The sequence below is a fragment of the Propithecus coquereli genome, unplaced genomic scaffold, assembly GCF_000956105.1.
Source record: "Propithecus coquereli isolate 6110/MARCELLA unplaced genomic scaffold, Pcoq_1.0 Scaffold32, whole genome shotgun sequence".
Taxonomy (NCBI): Eukaryota; Metazoa; Chordata; class Mammalia; order Primates; family Indriidae; genus Propithecus; species Propithecus coquereli.
The window spans coordinates 4,445,178-4,460,258 of NW_012148841.1; the positions used below are offsets into that span (position 1 = coordinate 4,445,178).

At 35.7% G+C, this 15,081-nt stretch overlaps 2 protein-coding genes across 2 annotated transcripts in view; one reads left to right on the forward strand and one right to left on the reverse strand.

The window, feature by feature from the left end:
* Nucleotides 1-8,395, forward strand: part of PSMC2 (proteasome (prosome, macropain) 26S subunit, ATPase, 2) — a 16,992-nt gene extending 8,597 nt beyond the window's left edge. Inside the window, exons 4-12 of the mRNA XM_012650323.1 lie at nucleotides 612-711; nucleotides 1,961-2,092; nucleotides 2,707-2,779; nucleotides 3,145-3,240; nucleotides 4,202-4,366; nucleotides 5,256-5,343; nucleotides 7,647-7,849; nucleotides 7,948-8,044; nucleotides 8,132-8,395. Coding sequence (XP_012505777.1) covers nucleotides 612-711; nucleotides 1,961-2,092; nucleotides 2,707-2,779; nucleotides 3,145-3,240; nucleotides 4,202-4,366; nucleotides 5,256-5,343; nucleotides 7,647-7,849; nucleotides 7,948-8,044; nucleotides 8,132-8,289 — 1,112 coding nt within the window. The 3' untranslated portion in view covers nucleotides 8,290-8,395. The remainder of the gene's footprint in view (nucleotides 1-611; nucleotides 712-1,960; nucleotides 2,093-2,706; nucleotides 2,780-3,144; nucleotides 3,241-4,201; nucleotides 4,367-5,255; nucleotides 5,344-7,646; nucleotides 7,850-7,947; nucleotides 8,045-8,131) is intronic.
* A 5,570-nt stretch (nucleotides 8,396-13,965) lies between these two features.
* Nucleotides 13,966-15,081, reverse strand: part of SLC26A5 (solute carrier family 26 (anion exchanger), member 5) — a 77,974-nt gene continuing 76,858 nt past the window's right edge. The window contains exons 14-15 of the mRNA XM_012650295.1: nucleotides 14,915-14,942; nucleotides 13,966-14,207 (exon numbers count right to left, since the gene is read on the reverse strand). Of these exons, the coding sequence (XP_012505749.1) occupies nucleotides 14,014-14,207; nucleotides 14,915-14,942 (222 nt within the window). The 3' untranslated portion in view covers nucleotides 13,966-14,013. The remainder of the gene's footprint in view (nucleotides 14,208-14,914; nucleotides 14,943-15,081) is intronic.

Consider the following 15,081-nt stretch of genomic DNA (forward strand, 5'->3'; position numbering starts at 1 on the left):
AAAAAAAAAAAAAAAACAACAAAAAAAAACAATCTCTTTTCAGTACTGTTTACAACCATGTTTAATGCTTTTGCAATTAAGAAACAACATTACCTCTAAGCAAGTAATATTTCTATTGGTCAAAGTCCAGTTCAATAAACTCCAATAAAGAAGTCAAAAAAATTTTTTGAATTAAAAAAATATGATCTCACGTAGTATTGCTTGCAGTAAGTGGGCTATTTCCTGGGAGTTAGAAACTCTTCTTCTTGGGAACTTGAGTGGTGAAGTCCGACAGTGTCTGACCTGTACAAAAATGTCAAATATGTCATTACATTTTTGGCTTCACAATTACTTTATGGCAGTGGTTTTCAGCTGGGGTGATTTCTGTCCCTTTCCTCCACCCCGGGGACATTTGGCAATGTCTGGAGACATTTTTGACTCTAATGAGGAGAGAGGGTGGTACTAGTGGCATCTAATTGCTGGAGGCAGTCCTAAACAGCCTACAATGCACAGGACAGTCCCTACAACAAAGAATTATTCAGTCCAAAATGTCAGTGGTGCTGAAGTTGAGAAAGCATGTTTTAGGGTGGTGCATTGCATTTTAGTGAATTTTGTCGTCTTTCTCTGTGTAGGTATTAAAGAGTCTGACACAGGCCTGGCCCCACCAGCACTCTGGGATTTGGCTGCAGATAAGCAAACACTCCAGAGTGAACAGCCTTTACAGGTTGCAAGGTATGCGCAGTGTTCTGTGGAAAGTTATTTTTTTTCAAGTACTTTTTAGAGGGATAGTGCAAAATTACATAATGCATAGACATTAGGCTGCTTACAATTTCTGTTATTATACACAGTGCCGTAGCAAACATTCATGTTAAATATTTCTCTGTGTATGTGCATACATTTCTACAGGCTAACTTACTAGAAGTGGAAGTCTGGGGTTGAAGGCATTTACAATTTAAAAAATTTGCGAAAATGAGTGGTTTGACCAGTTTATCCTCTTACCAAATGGCTTTTGTACATTTGTCTGATCATCGTAATATGTGATTATCAGTTTTTACACTTTTGCCATTTGGGGGAAAATTACTTCATTTTAATTTGCATTGTGCTGATTACTAGTGTGATAGCTACTTCTTATACTAATTAAACATTTGTATTTCTTTGACTACTCATGTTCTTGGATTGTTTCATGTTAATTTTTAGAAGCATTTCATGTATTGTACACATTAATCTTTTCTTAAATTTGCTACAAGTATTTTTTCCTAGTTTGTCACTTGATGTTTAACTTCCTGGTACATTTTGTTGTACAAATATTTTAAATTTTTAGGGGGTAAAATATATTAATATTTTCGCTATACCTTTTGAGTGTTAATGTTACATAGAAAAGCCCAGCCCAGGCTGGATGTGGTAGCTCACACCTGTAATCCCAACACTTTGGGAGGCCAAGGCAAGAGGATAGCTTGAGGCTAGGAATTTGAGACCAGCCTGAGCAACATAGAGAGACCCTGTCTTTACTAAAAATATAAAAAATTAGCCGGCTGTGATGGCATGTGCCTGTAGTCCCAGCTACTTGGGAGACCAAGGCAGGAGAATTGCTTGAGCCCAGGAGTTTGAGGTTTCTGTGAGCTATGATGATGCCACTGTACTCTAGCTGGGGTGATGGAGTGAGACTCTGTCTTAAGAAAAGAAAAAAAAAAGAGGGGATTGCACCAGCCACAAGAAATCAAGCATTTAGAGAACTTCTTAGTGATGAAATATTTGGGTTTAATTTTCCAGGGCAATGTATCTTTTGAAAGTTTTATGGCTTGGCTACAGTCGAGTGGACCCTTAGAGTTGAACATAGAAAAGTATCTTTAACAGTGGCTCAGTTTCTGCAGTTCTAGTTTCCACCTATATATTATTGCATGCCCAGGAGAGAGTCTAATTACTTGAATTCATTACTAGTGGTTTAGGTTCCTTACTCTAATCGAGCCTTTTGCTGTGTTAGGTGTACAAAGATAATCAATGCTGATTCGGAGGACCCAAAATACATTATCAACGTGAAGCAGTTTGCCAAGTTTGTGGTGGACCTCAGTGATCAGGTGGCACCTACTGACATTGAAGAAGGGATGAGAGTTGGGTAAGATGTCTATTTATAATAAATACTTTTCTGTCATTAAATATACCATGGCACATTCCTATTTTTGGCTTTGTTGTGAATGAGTGAACTGAGTGCCTTGGATTACCAAGGGATAATCTAGTAACGTATTCCAGTTGAAAAATCCTTTCTTCTGCATCTGCTTCCTAACTTCCCACCAGCCTCCCCCACCTGCTACTGGCACTATTGCTTTTTAGGATTGGCTTCAAATGTCATCATCAAAGTAAGTGCAGAATTTTGGAGTTGAGTTTACCAGTCCATTTAAGTAACATGGTATAGGTTGGGGAAGTAATTGCTTTAGGAAAGTCATGATGACGAAGTGAGCTAATGTCTATGGAATACATAATAATCCATGCAGTAACTTTTTAAAATCTCCCCTTCTTGAGTTTAGTTGCTGTTGTGTAGGTTGTTTTCCTTTTCAGGCTGGTGCTGTAGTATCCTAAGTTTTAATGTTCTCTTTGTGTCTCTGTATAACTTTAGGGCCTTTGTGTCTCTCTTGCTTGTTTAAAGTATGGTTTTGAGAATAAAACACGAAACATAAAAGCACTTTGAAATCTTAAAGAATGCGTTAATGAGAATCTTTTTTACTTCCTTAGTGTGGACAGAAATAAATATCAAATTCACATTCCACTGCCGCCTAAGATTGACCCAACAGTTACCATGATGCAGGTAAGAAACTATGGGAAGGAAGAGGATGGCATGACTTTTTAGTACAATTGTATCCATTTCAGAAAGTTTGAAACTTTAACTAATAAGCTGTTAATATCTGGTTATGTATCAAAGAGTTGCTAAAACTTTTAAAATAATTTTTCAGATGAGAAGTCTTTATTTTACTAGTTTGTCACTCTATTAGTATCACAACAAGTAATATAGCAGGCAGTTCTAGGACACTGGCAGTGTGTTCCACTTTTATTAAAATTCTCACTTGTTATAAGTCTGATTTTTTTTTTTTTTAACAGTTTTGGGTCTATTCTGAATTTGGACTAATATTCAAAAACCTGTTTATATGTTGTATATTTCTATCCCTCTCTTAGGTGGAGGAAAAACCTGATGTCACATACAGTGATGTTGGTGGCTGTAAGGAACAGATTGAGAAATTGCGAGAAGTAGTTGAAACCCCACTTCTTCATGTAAGTAGCTGAGAGTTGCACCTTTTGTATAAAGATGTAACATTGAGCACTAAAATGAGCTATATATTAGATAGCTTTTACATTTAATATTTTCCTTATTAATGTTTTGAGAAGGTGGAGAGTGGAAGTGTGGAGAGTTGGTAAGTTTCAGAAGAGAGCAAGCAAAAAGAATTTAGTGGTCAAGTGTCAGGAAAGATCTGCTATTTATAGTGACAAAGGAGATGGAGGTGTAACTTTTAGCAGTATGTTAAATATGTTACAGTTTATTATGGAAGAAACCAAGTGTTCAAATGACATCAAGAAGAAATGGGCTTAAGTTGAATCAAGCTAAACTTGGGAGGATAAAGGAAAACTAGGGTATTGAATGCCAGATAATATTTATATTCTTTAAACAATAATTTTTTTAAATTAGGAAAATATTTTAAGACTGGATAGTAGAAGCACTTTTCTTTTCTTTTATTTGGGTTTTTTGTTTTTGTTTTGAGACAGGGTCTTGCTGCTTTGCCCAAGCTCTGGAGTATAGTGGCATGTAATAGCTCACTGCAGTCTTGAACTCCCAGGCTCAAGCAATCCTCTTACCTTAGCCTCCCAAGTAGCTGGGACTACAGGCATGTGCCACTCCACCCAGCTAATTTTTCTTATTTTTGGTAGAGACAGGATCTTGCTCGGTTGCCCAGGCTTGTATCAAACTCCTGACCTCAAGCCTCAGCCTCCCAGAGTGCTGGGATTACAGGTGTGAGCTACTGTGCCTGGCCTACAGAAGCACTTTTAAAAGCCATGCAGTCTTATGTATTGATATGAATCTAGCTTATCTTATGTCATAGAATAAGTAAAGTTTCTTATTTAGATCAAATATATAGATTGTGGACCTAATAATTTTGGTTTAAATATAGTGATGTAGAAGTAATCTTATTTTTATTATATATAAGTGATAAGCATAAAAACTGTGTCTCTATCACAGCCAGAGAGATTTGTTAACCTTGGTATCGAGCCTCCCAAGGGTGTGCTGCTCTTTGGTCCACCCGGTACAGGCAAGACACTCTGCGCTCGGGCAGTTGCTAATAGGACTGATGCTTGCTTCATTCGAGTTATTGGATCCGAACTTGTACAGAAATACGTCGGTGAGGTAAAGTAAATTTATCAAAATCAAAGAGTATATAGCTCTGTGAAAGATTTGTAAAGTATAAATGAAATTAAAAATGGCAATTCTACATTGAGGGATTGAGACCTGAAATATCTTGAGTGACTGATTTTAATTAGTAGTTTAGAAGCCCAGGAGCCGCCAGCCTTCCCTTGTGGTCATTTGGAAATAGGCAGCCACTTAAAACTTTAATCAATGTGCTCCATAGTCAGGAGGATGACATTTTCTACAGATGGGTTTTTAGATGAGCTTTCTACAGAAATGCCCAATGAATGAATTCAAAAGTGTACTTTCATTTCAGGGACAGTGTTTTATGTTCTAATGAGAAAGTGAGAACGTAGATGGTTTATATATGCATGAGTGTATATATATATACACATACACATACATATATATTTAGGAAAGAAGTCTAGGGCTGTATATATTGTATCTGAAGTCTATTAATGATAGTATACTTACAATAAGAATTATAAAAGGAGCTGCATGAGTTAAGATGTACTTTCATTCCCTAGTCAGAACTTACAAATCAAACTCAGTGATCGGGAATTCTAAGTGAAAGATCAGATGCTTTTATTTCCTCAAGTTTTACCGATTAGAATGGTACTTTTACTTTATTTAGTTGTTATTTTGACTTCTTCAGGTCATAAAGTTATTACTTAATAGATACAGAATTATGAAAATTACTTAATATTGTTTTAAGGCTAGTAAGATTAATTTGATGGAATGGGGAGCAAATGAGAATTTTTTTTAAAAGTTTATGTGATAATGGGTGAGAATACTGTTAGGAATAAATATCGAAAAGTTTGAAGCATAACATTATATTTTAAAAGATTTTAAAACCAACTCTGGATTAACAGATCATTTTTCTTATTAGGGGGCTCGAATGGTTCGTGAGCTCTTTGAAATGGCCAGAACAAAAAAAGCCTGCCTTATCTTCTTTGATGAAATTGACGCTATTGGAGGTATGAATGATATTTTAGAGAACTACTTTAGGATTGGGTTTCATAAGAACTCTAAAGTGGTATGTGTTAGAGTTCCTTTATGTTAATCTTAGACAAAATTTTTATTCCAGCTCTTAAGAGCTCTGGCATATTGGAACTACAGATCTAATAAACAGTAGGGCTAAATTTTAAAGGAAAAAAGAAATCTTACATACTATTGCCAGTTTTCAAATTTTCATCTTTGTGCTACAGGTTGAGTATCCCTTATCTGAAATGGTTGGGTTTTGGTTTGGGATTTTTTTTTTTTTTTTGGATTTTGAAATATTTGCATTACCTGGTTGAGCATTCCTAACCTGAAAATCCAAAATCTGAAATACTCCAATGAACGTTTCCTTTGAGCTTCATGTTGGCATGCAAAAAGTTTCAAATTTTGGAGCATTTTGGATTTCAGATTTTCAGATTTGGGATGCTCAAGCTGTATCTAATTTCATTCATACAAGATGTATTTTCACAGTTTAACAACTCCTAAATTGAGATACATCATCTCTTAATGTGATAAGAAAGCACTGGGGTGTAATTTAATTGGTGGTGGGTTTTCTTATTGCACATAAAATAATATTCTTATTAGTGTCATGGATTTGATGAAATACAGTATTAGCCATGCAATCTAGACAAGTTATTTTAACTAACCTCGGTTTGCTTATTTTACAAAGGGAATGAAAATTCCTGCCTTGTTTTATTTCGTGAGTTTTTGAGAAATTCAAGTTAAGTAATAAATGTAGTAGACTTTGAAAACACTAACCTGCCCGATAGCCATTGGCTATTGTTATAGTCTGTAATAGTAATAATCTTTAGTAGCTGGAGAGTGTCATATGTCTAGGCATCCATTGTTATTTAATGATCTTAATGCCAACGCAATGATTTGAAAATACAGTGGAGCCTATAGCACTGTTTGAATACTGTGGTTAGGTTACTTAGAATCTTGCTTTTAGACTGGAGGGATATTGTTGGGTTTGGACATTGGGCAGTTAATGTTTTCAAGGATATAATTTGGCCACAGTATAACAATGCAGTGTTGTGACTCCGAAGTCATTTTTATAGTATCATTGGAATAAGCCTTATGATGTCAGGGTGCTCTGAAGCTGTGATTTCCAAGTGGGTTGTATATAAGACAGTCTTTTAAGATGTAGGAAGAAAATACCAGAATTTCTTTTTGTTTTTTTAATCTCATTTTAAAAACTTCATTTTATGTTTGTTTTATAATATAAACATTAATACCATATTGTGCATTTATACAATTTTAAAATGAAAAAATATGTTTGGAGTCTGTTAGGTTTAGGTCTGTTTCTAGCGGGGTGCTATTCTGGTTGAAATGAGAGATGACATGAACCTAGAGTACTTCAGTATATACAAATCAGCTTAACAGTAAGCTGTTATGGTTCTACTGTATTATGAATTTAGCCATATTTTTTAATCTATTTAAGTTTCCACACATAGCATTGATGAATTTAACCATATTATAAAGGGTAGTTTTGGGTCATTTAGAATAGTATGACAAATTTCCTACATATAATCAAATGCCATTATAGTGCTAAAGTTTTCATGTTACTCTGTTGCCTCATGCAGGTGTATATTGTATTAAAAAACAGGTGCCTCATGCAGGTGTATATTGTATTAAAAAACAGGTGCCTCATGCAGGTGTATATTGTATTAAAAAACAGGTGTTCTTGAGCTATTTGAAAAACAAAAATCTTTTTTTTTTTTTGAGACAGAGTCTCACTGTGTTGCCTGGGCTAGAGTGAGTGCCGTGGCGTCAGCCTAGCTCACAGCAACCTCAAACACCTGGGCTCAAGCGATCCTTCTGCCTCAGCCTCCTGAGTAGCTGGGACTACAGGCATGCGCCACCATGGGCTAATTTTTTTCTATATATTTTTAGTTGTCCGATTAATTTCTTTCTATTTTTAGTAGAGACGGGGTCTCGCTCTTGCTTAGGCTGGTTTTGAACTCCTGAGCTCAAACAATCCGCCTGCCTTGGCCTCCCAGAGAGCTAGGATTACAGGCGTGAGCCACCGCGCTGGGCCAAAATTCTTTATAAAGATTTTAAAAAATACTTAAGAAGACTGTTAAATAAATGTATGATGAATCCTTTTGAAAGCATTTTCTAATTAGTTTTGTGTTTGTTCTTACAGAATCTGCTTCAAAGTAGGATGTACATGTGTGCTGGAGGGCATGGTTTGAGCTGAGATTTACTACAGTATTCTCAAGTTACGTGCAGTGCTACTTTGAGTGGACATGAAAGCTTATCTTTCCTTTTGTCTTCTCAGGGGCTAGGTTTGATGATGGTGCTGGAGGTGACAATGAAGTGCAGAGAACAATGTTGGAACTGATCAATCAGCTGGATGGTTTTGATCCTCGAGGCAATATTAAAGTGCTGATGGCAACTAACAGACCTGATACTTTGGATCCAGCACTGATGAGGCCAGGGAGATTGGACAGAAAGATTGAATTTAGCTTACCCGATCTAGAGGTAAGAAAACCATTTCATTTTAGAAAAGATTCTTGAAATTGTATCATCTTTTCGTGATGTTTTTCCATCTTAATATTTGTCAATTCCCTTATTTTTAGGGTCGGACTCACATCTTTAAGATTCACGCTCGTTCAATGAGTGTTGAAAGGGATATCAGATTTGAATTGTTAGCACGACTGTGTCCAAATAGCACTGGTAAGTGGAAAGGTCTTGTTTATATTTGCTGGTCTGTCTGTTCAGGCTGCTTTAATTAAGCCTATTTATTTTCTTTTTGTTTGAAAGGTGCTGAGATTAGAAGTGTCTGCACAGAAGCTGGTATGTTTGCAATCAGAGCACGGCGAAAAATTGCTACTGAGAAGGATTTCTTGGAAGCTGTAAATAAGGTCATTAAGTCTTATGCCAAATTCAGTGCTACTCCTCGCTACATGACATACAACTGAGCCCTGAAGGCTTTCAAGTGAGAACACTTCTTATAATTGGAATCCTAACCTTATATAGACTTGTCAATAACCACTTCACAAAAAAATAAATGGCTTCAAAATTGTATGCTTTTTTCCAGATCTCTTTTCTCTGTAGTATAATAAAATATGGTATCTAATGTTATTAGGCAGAAAAGCTTGTTATAATGTATATTGACTGTTTTTTGACCTACTGCCGTTTAAGGGTTTCATACCATAAAGTACATGCTTGGATTGTATATGTTCTAGGCATATGCTGGCTGGGTGCTGTACATATATTCTTATTATATTCTCCCATCTATCCAGTGAGGATGATCAAATGGATCTTGATCTAAAGGGTATAAAAACTTACCTAATTTACTTGTAGTGGCAGAGCTGAGATTCAAGTCCAAGTTTGTCAGCTCCATTACTTGTACTTCTATTATGCTATTCTGTCCCTCATCAGAATGGCTCTAGACATAGGACCACATGCATTATGATAGTTTTACCCCCCACCATGTTGAATAATAAAGCTTTGGCCAAAGCTCTTTTACAGTGGAAGAAGCATCTGATGTAGTATGTTTTGCATTACCATTTGACTGGTTTCAAATTAATCATGAAGAATTGGTGATTTTAATAAACACTCAAGTAGTGCAGGTAAAGCAGGAAAAAAATGTACATATAATTAATTTAGAAAATCTGGGATTGGCTTCATATAGAGAAGTGATTATTTTCATTTTATAAATTAATGGTTTAAAATTTTGGTAACATTCCTTTTAGACTTCTGTTCTATAGTGAGGTATTTTCAAAATAAAGGTGGTATTAGAATCCTCAACAGATCTCTTTAAAATTACTTCTTGTGCAACCACCACCAAATCCCATCTTCCACCACAATTACCTCTTCCCCCAATACTGAGACCAAAGCACAATAAGGAATATTTTTATTGAAGTTCAATAGTAATAAATAAGTTGCACAATGAGAGCTGCATAAGTTTAATTCACAAAAGAAAAAGTTGATGACATAGAAAATGATGTAATTGTTGCATTGAAGTGTTTAAATTTATGAAAGTCTTCAAGTAAAAAAAAATTAAAGCCCTTCATTCATAAAATCCAACCAGTATTCATTCTTTCTTGCTTTTTCAATTTTGTAAACTTGATCAGAAAAATTCATCTTTTTTTCTAACCCTGCCGTAATCTTTCTTGAGGAATGAAATAGAGCAAAGTATTTTCAGGTTATGCTTACAATAAAATATACTCAAGTAAATGACTGAAGATACATGTTTTTGAATGTTTTCATTAAATAAATGTAAGCATTTAGAACACACTTTGAAGTCTTTCCACTTTTTCATATAGCCACATGCCCATATACACCAATTCAAGACAAATTGGGTATGTTGAGCTCTCAGATCTAACATATATAGACAGAATAATCTTGACATTTCAGTTAAGTACATGATAAAAATCTAACTGGCCACACATCAAATACATGATAAATTATTTGAAAAATTTGGATGTTTCTGCCTAGGCATGTATATGCAGATAGCATCAACATTGTCTAGATCAGCATGTTTGTATCCCGTTTAAAAAGATAAAATATACATTTACTGGTAACTCCCTCTACCTAAGATATGTGTGTGCATGCATATACATGTGTGTAGATGCACATATATATATACATATGTATCAGGGTGTTGATAAGTCAGGATACAAAGGGTTTATGACTTCACAAAAATATGCTGTAGAGTTCCTTAAACAACTTTTTAACACTTAAAAAGTGATTAGATTTACAGACAATTTTCATGATGCTTCTCAGGTTCACTTATTACATAAGGTGAAATGCTATGTACTCCAGTACAACGAAAAGCCTGGTAAGCCTTTCTGGAAGGCAAGGTAGATTTTTAAGGTGCTCAAACTTGATTGACTCGTTAAGTCAGTAAGCAGACATGCTACCTGGTGCAGTGCTAGCTTTTAACATTTTGTTGTTGGGATTGGAGGGGTTTCAAAACCATTGCATGCATTTTGGTTGGGTATATGTTTGGAGAATTAGATAAAACTTTTTATCAGTTTCAAACTTTGATCAACATTCAAAACATACTATCTAGAATCTAAACATACCGAACTTCAACCTTGTAAAAGGATTCCTGAAAGGTACACTGAAAAAGACCAAGAGCATTTTGCACTCACTAAAGCCTACAGGCTCACACCAAGGAAATTTTGTTTGATTTTAGAATTTAAATTGATTTGCTATCTTTAAAGGGGCTGACATGATAGATAAAGCCTTCCCCACCACATTTTCCCTCCCGCTTCCTCCCTCATCCCCACACAAGGGCACCCCCCCACCCACCACACAGAAAAACATAAACCTACCCGCCCTGGGGCAGATTCTCTGGGTTTGCCACCCTCTCTTTTCTTCATACACACAAGAGGGCAGACTCATTTTCTCAAAATGTGTACTTGGAGGCTGGTACTTTCTCTGCTCAACACGTAAGGATACAGGAATAAACCATGCAGTGTGGATGTTTTAGATGTTACCTGAAAACCACAAAATGAGCTAACTCCAGGGCTTGAAGAGGATCCATACCCTTCATTGTTTCTCTGGATCCCACTGCAGATGAGATTGGCAATTGGGATCCCATGATCAACTGCCATAAGCTTATACAGAGTCAATGTCTATAAAATGAACTGGAGTTTCCTGGGCCCTGAGTCATAGTTGTTTTCAAACACTCCATTCATCCATGAGGCAGAGATTGAAAGGACTTCTCTTTATGGGACCTTCCTGAAAACAGAGCTGTCCCATATTGTCATAAAATAAGGCTAGTCCAGTCCCTATAAATATCAACGTAGATTATGCCCATTTTGATAGGACAATATGAATCTGAATTTGGGTAACACAGAAAGGCACACACTAGCAGCTATTAGGCCCAGAAAGAACAGGTGGGCTTATATAGCAATTACTTGAAAGGTAAGAGATAAGACGGTAAGACAAAAAACGTCAGGAAATATTCCACTGTATGAAATAATTCTAACATTCTGACATATTTACATATAGGGGAAATGTTACTTATTTTGAAATGCACTCATGTTCTCAGATGCTAAACAAAACGCTAAAACAAAAATATATTTTCCCACCTTCAATAAGACTTAGGTGCTTTTTATGTACACAATAGAATTCTATTCAGAACAGTGTAAAAATTAAAGAACAGGAAAAGTTAAATACAAACATGCAAGCCATAGACAGCTTTTTTGTACACTACTATCAATCTTCCAATCACTGGGACTTGAGTATCTACTGTATGGAAGGCATTTGTTGAAGACTAGTGCTAAAGAATATGCAGTGAAGTCGTTTATAACATTGTTTAAAATCCTTAAATTCTATTAAATGGCTGAAATGACATGGGCCCTTTTACAAAAGTTTCTAGTATACGCTGAGTGTCTACAACTACATGCTCTCTCAGAAGGCAGTCTGTATCAGAATGCAGATGTATCTGGTCTTGTGTGTGGTGACTGCAAAGGAAATGACTGTATGGAAATCTAACTTCACTCTAGATCTAAATAAATTATTGATTAGAAGGGAGGGGGTCTACTTTGAATTAAATTAATAAAGACACTGAAAAACCTGATGGGAGTTAAAGCAAACAAACCATGGGGTTTGGTTGCAAGTAGGCCATCCTAGCATAATTCTACTGGGATTCTGACTACTTTTCTCCTGGCAGTATCTCCTTCATGAAATCTAAAACAAGGAGATAATAAGAAAACATAAAAGAAGACAAACTCATTATTAGCAGGAACTCTTGGTAGAAGAGGCTGTAGACAGGTTGGCTAATGCCTATGTTTTGATTTGCAGTAAGCTGGTAGTTAGAAACAACCACAAGAGCACGAACTTTCAATGACAAATTGACATTGCCATTCCATGTTTCTATAATGTATCAACTATAAGGAATGATTAAGATAAGCATTTTACTCATAGGCTAAAAACTGAGTTTGATGAATTAACTGATAACTCTTACGGACTTTGAAGGAAGATATTCAATTAGACCTGGGGGTTAGCATTCTTAAAAGCATGGTCTTCAAGCCTACTTTACTATTAGTAAGAACAACAAAGCTTCTAGGGACTTCCATTGGTCACAGTTGTGACAATTCAAGCATCAAAAAGAATATATTGAACTGAAACACATTCAAACTATGAAAATTCATGAGGCTACAATTATACTAAAAAAGAGAAATCTAAAAAACCCTAATTTGTCCCCATCCATTAAATCAATTCTTCACTTTGATGTTGATAATTAAGTTGAAATAATAAAACATTCAACTTGCCTTTTTAGTAAGAACTGTATTTAAGGATGACCAAATAACTCAAGTTGAAGGAAAACTATAGTTTACATACAACGACCAACTCCTAAATGAAGAAGAAATGAGAGAATTAGAAAAAAATCCACAAACCTTAATAAAATTACTGATTTAGGCAAGAATTACCACTGATGTTAAAACTCCTGGCTGAAATGGCTAATGGGGAACTGGACATTCATTCAATGTCAAAGCCATACAGATAAGTCTGTAGTCACAAAGGAGAGAACCAAACTGGAGGATCAGACTGTCATGCCAATCCAGTGATCTATTACAGCATAGCACTGGTAATGGAAGGTCAATTAGGTATTACGTGTTTTCTGATATGATGCGATATGAAGCGTGTTTCTTACCTATGATATCTTCTAGCACAAAATGTTTTAACTTGAATTCATGAAGCCTTTAACTTCTAGGTTGTAGGTAGTTCAGGGAATAAAGAAACAAGCTAAACACCACCATGAAAAAGCAACTTGATAAATTCACAAGACAGGATTCTACAGGACAACTGCCTCAGCTTTACCAAGTCAATGTTATAAGAAAAGGAACTGTGCTGCATTACAATAGACTTAAGGGACTTAAAGAGACATGACCAGTTGCAACGTAAAGTCATAGAATACCAGTTTGGACAAACCAACTGCAAATTTGGGGACAATTGGGAAAATCTGAATAAGGTCTGAGGTACAAATATTCTGTAATTCTACACTTTGGGAAGGTGAGGCAGGAGGATTACTTGAGGCCAGGAGTTCAAGACCAGCCTGGGCAACACAGTGAGTCCCCATCTCTACAAACAAACAAACAAACAAAATGTTCTGAAATAAGAAAGTAGAGATTGTTGATTAAAAAAATAGGTTTTAAAACACTATGTAGATATGATCTTATTTTGGTTTCCATTTACAAATTTAACCTCTAAAGATTCAAAGCTATACATAATTGTCTTTTAAAATTATTATTGAAAATCTGTGATTTTGAAGTTTGATTAAATAGTTGAAATAATAAAAAAATGTAAATGAATATGCATAGAAAAAGATCTGGAAGGACATACATTAAGGTGTTAACAGTGGTAATCTCTGAGTGGTGATAGCATATCCTATTCATAGGAAAAGTACTGAAAGGAAATAAATCATAAGTACTTGGCTTAAAAGGGTAATACTAGAAAGTAACAGAAATGTCACTGCACATGCAGGCAAGAGGCCAATTTATCTTTGAAATATTCAATTGAAAAAAACACAAGTAAGATACATCTTGCTATGCGTCATTCACCCTCCAAATCAAGCCTTGGCTACTAGTGTTTACCCTTAGAAAAAAAAATCTATTGTCTAGTGTTTAAAATGTGTAAATTAGAAATTTCATGAGAAGCTCATAACCCCAGGCTGAGGTCCTCATCTACGCCTCTGGAGTGGCAGGAGTGGCATTCGGCTCCAAGTCATCCTGGGGAGGGAGCGCTGAGGCTTCTTGTTCAGCGAGTGCCTCTCGAGCTTGGCTGCCTAGAACTGCATCATGAATGCTGTGGAACAGCAGCTCCCATAAGGCAGGATTTTCAAAGAATCTATTCCGAGTGAGGTCATTCACAACTTGGGCTATGAAAAGAAGAAAAGGAAATTAGCCTACACTCCGGATATCGATCTTGAACATTAACAAGAAAAGGTAACATTTTCATATAGTTTACATATTAAAATGCTACAGTAAAAGTCTCACTCCAATCCCTCTCTCCATCACATCACACCTCAGTCCCAGGAAGCTACTTTAATTACTTTCTTGTATATTCTTCCAGGATTTCTCTATACAAATATAAGTAAATATAAATATATATTCTTATCTTTCCCCTTACCTCCAAAATTGCATATTTAATATATTATTCTGGACTCTTTTTACTAAATTGTTTTACATGGCATTCTATTATATAGATGTACCCTAGTTTAACTAGTCCCTTTTTGTTTGGTGCTTGAGTTTTTTCCAGTCTTTTGTGTTTATAGACAATGCTGTGATGATCGACCTCATACATTTGCCATTTTGAATGTGTGCAGCATATTGCTGGATTTGCTACGGTAAAAGGTAAATGCATTTGTAATTTTGGAAAATAATGTTGGTCTGTTCTCCATAGGGGCTGTTCTATTTTGCACTCCCACCAGTAATGTCTGAGAGAGCTTGTTTTCTCACTATGCCTACACAGCATATTATCAACCATTTTCGATTTTTGCAAATCTGACAGGTAAAAAGTGATGTCTTTATGTAGATTTCATTTTCAAGTACCGTTTTAACCAAAAATATAATATAAAACAAAAACAGCAGGCCAAGTATTCAAAAACCACTGCCTGGAGAAACAAGCAATCTGAATGATTTTATATAACTGTAATATGTCTGTGGCAGCCACTAAATAATAAACAATGCTTATTGGCTCCTTTCCTCCAACTCCAGTTCAGGAGGCCTGCCACAAGTATATGTGATATGAGA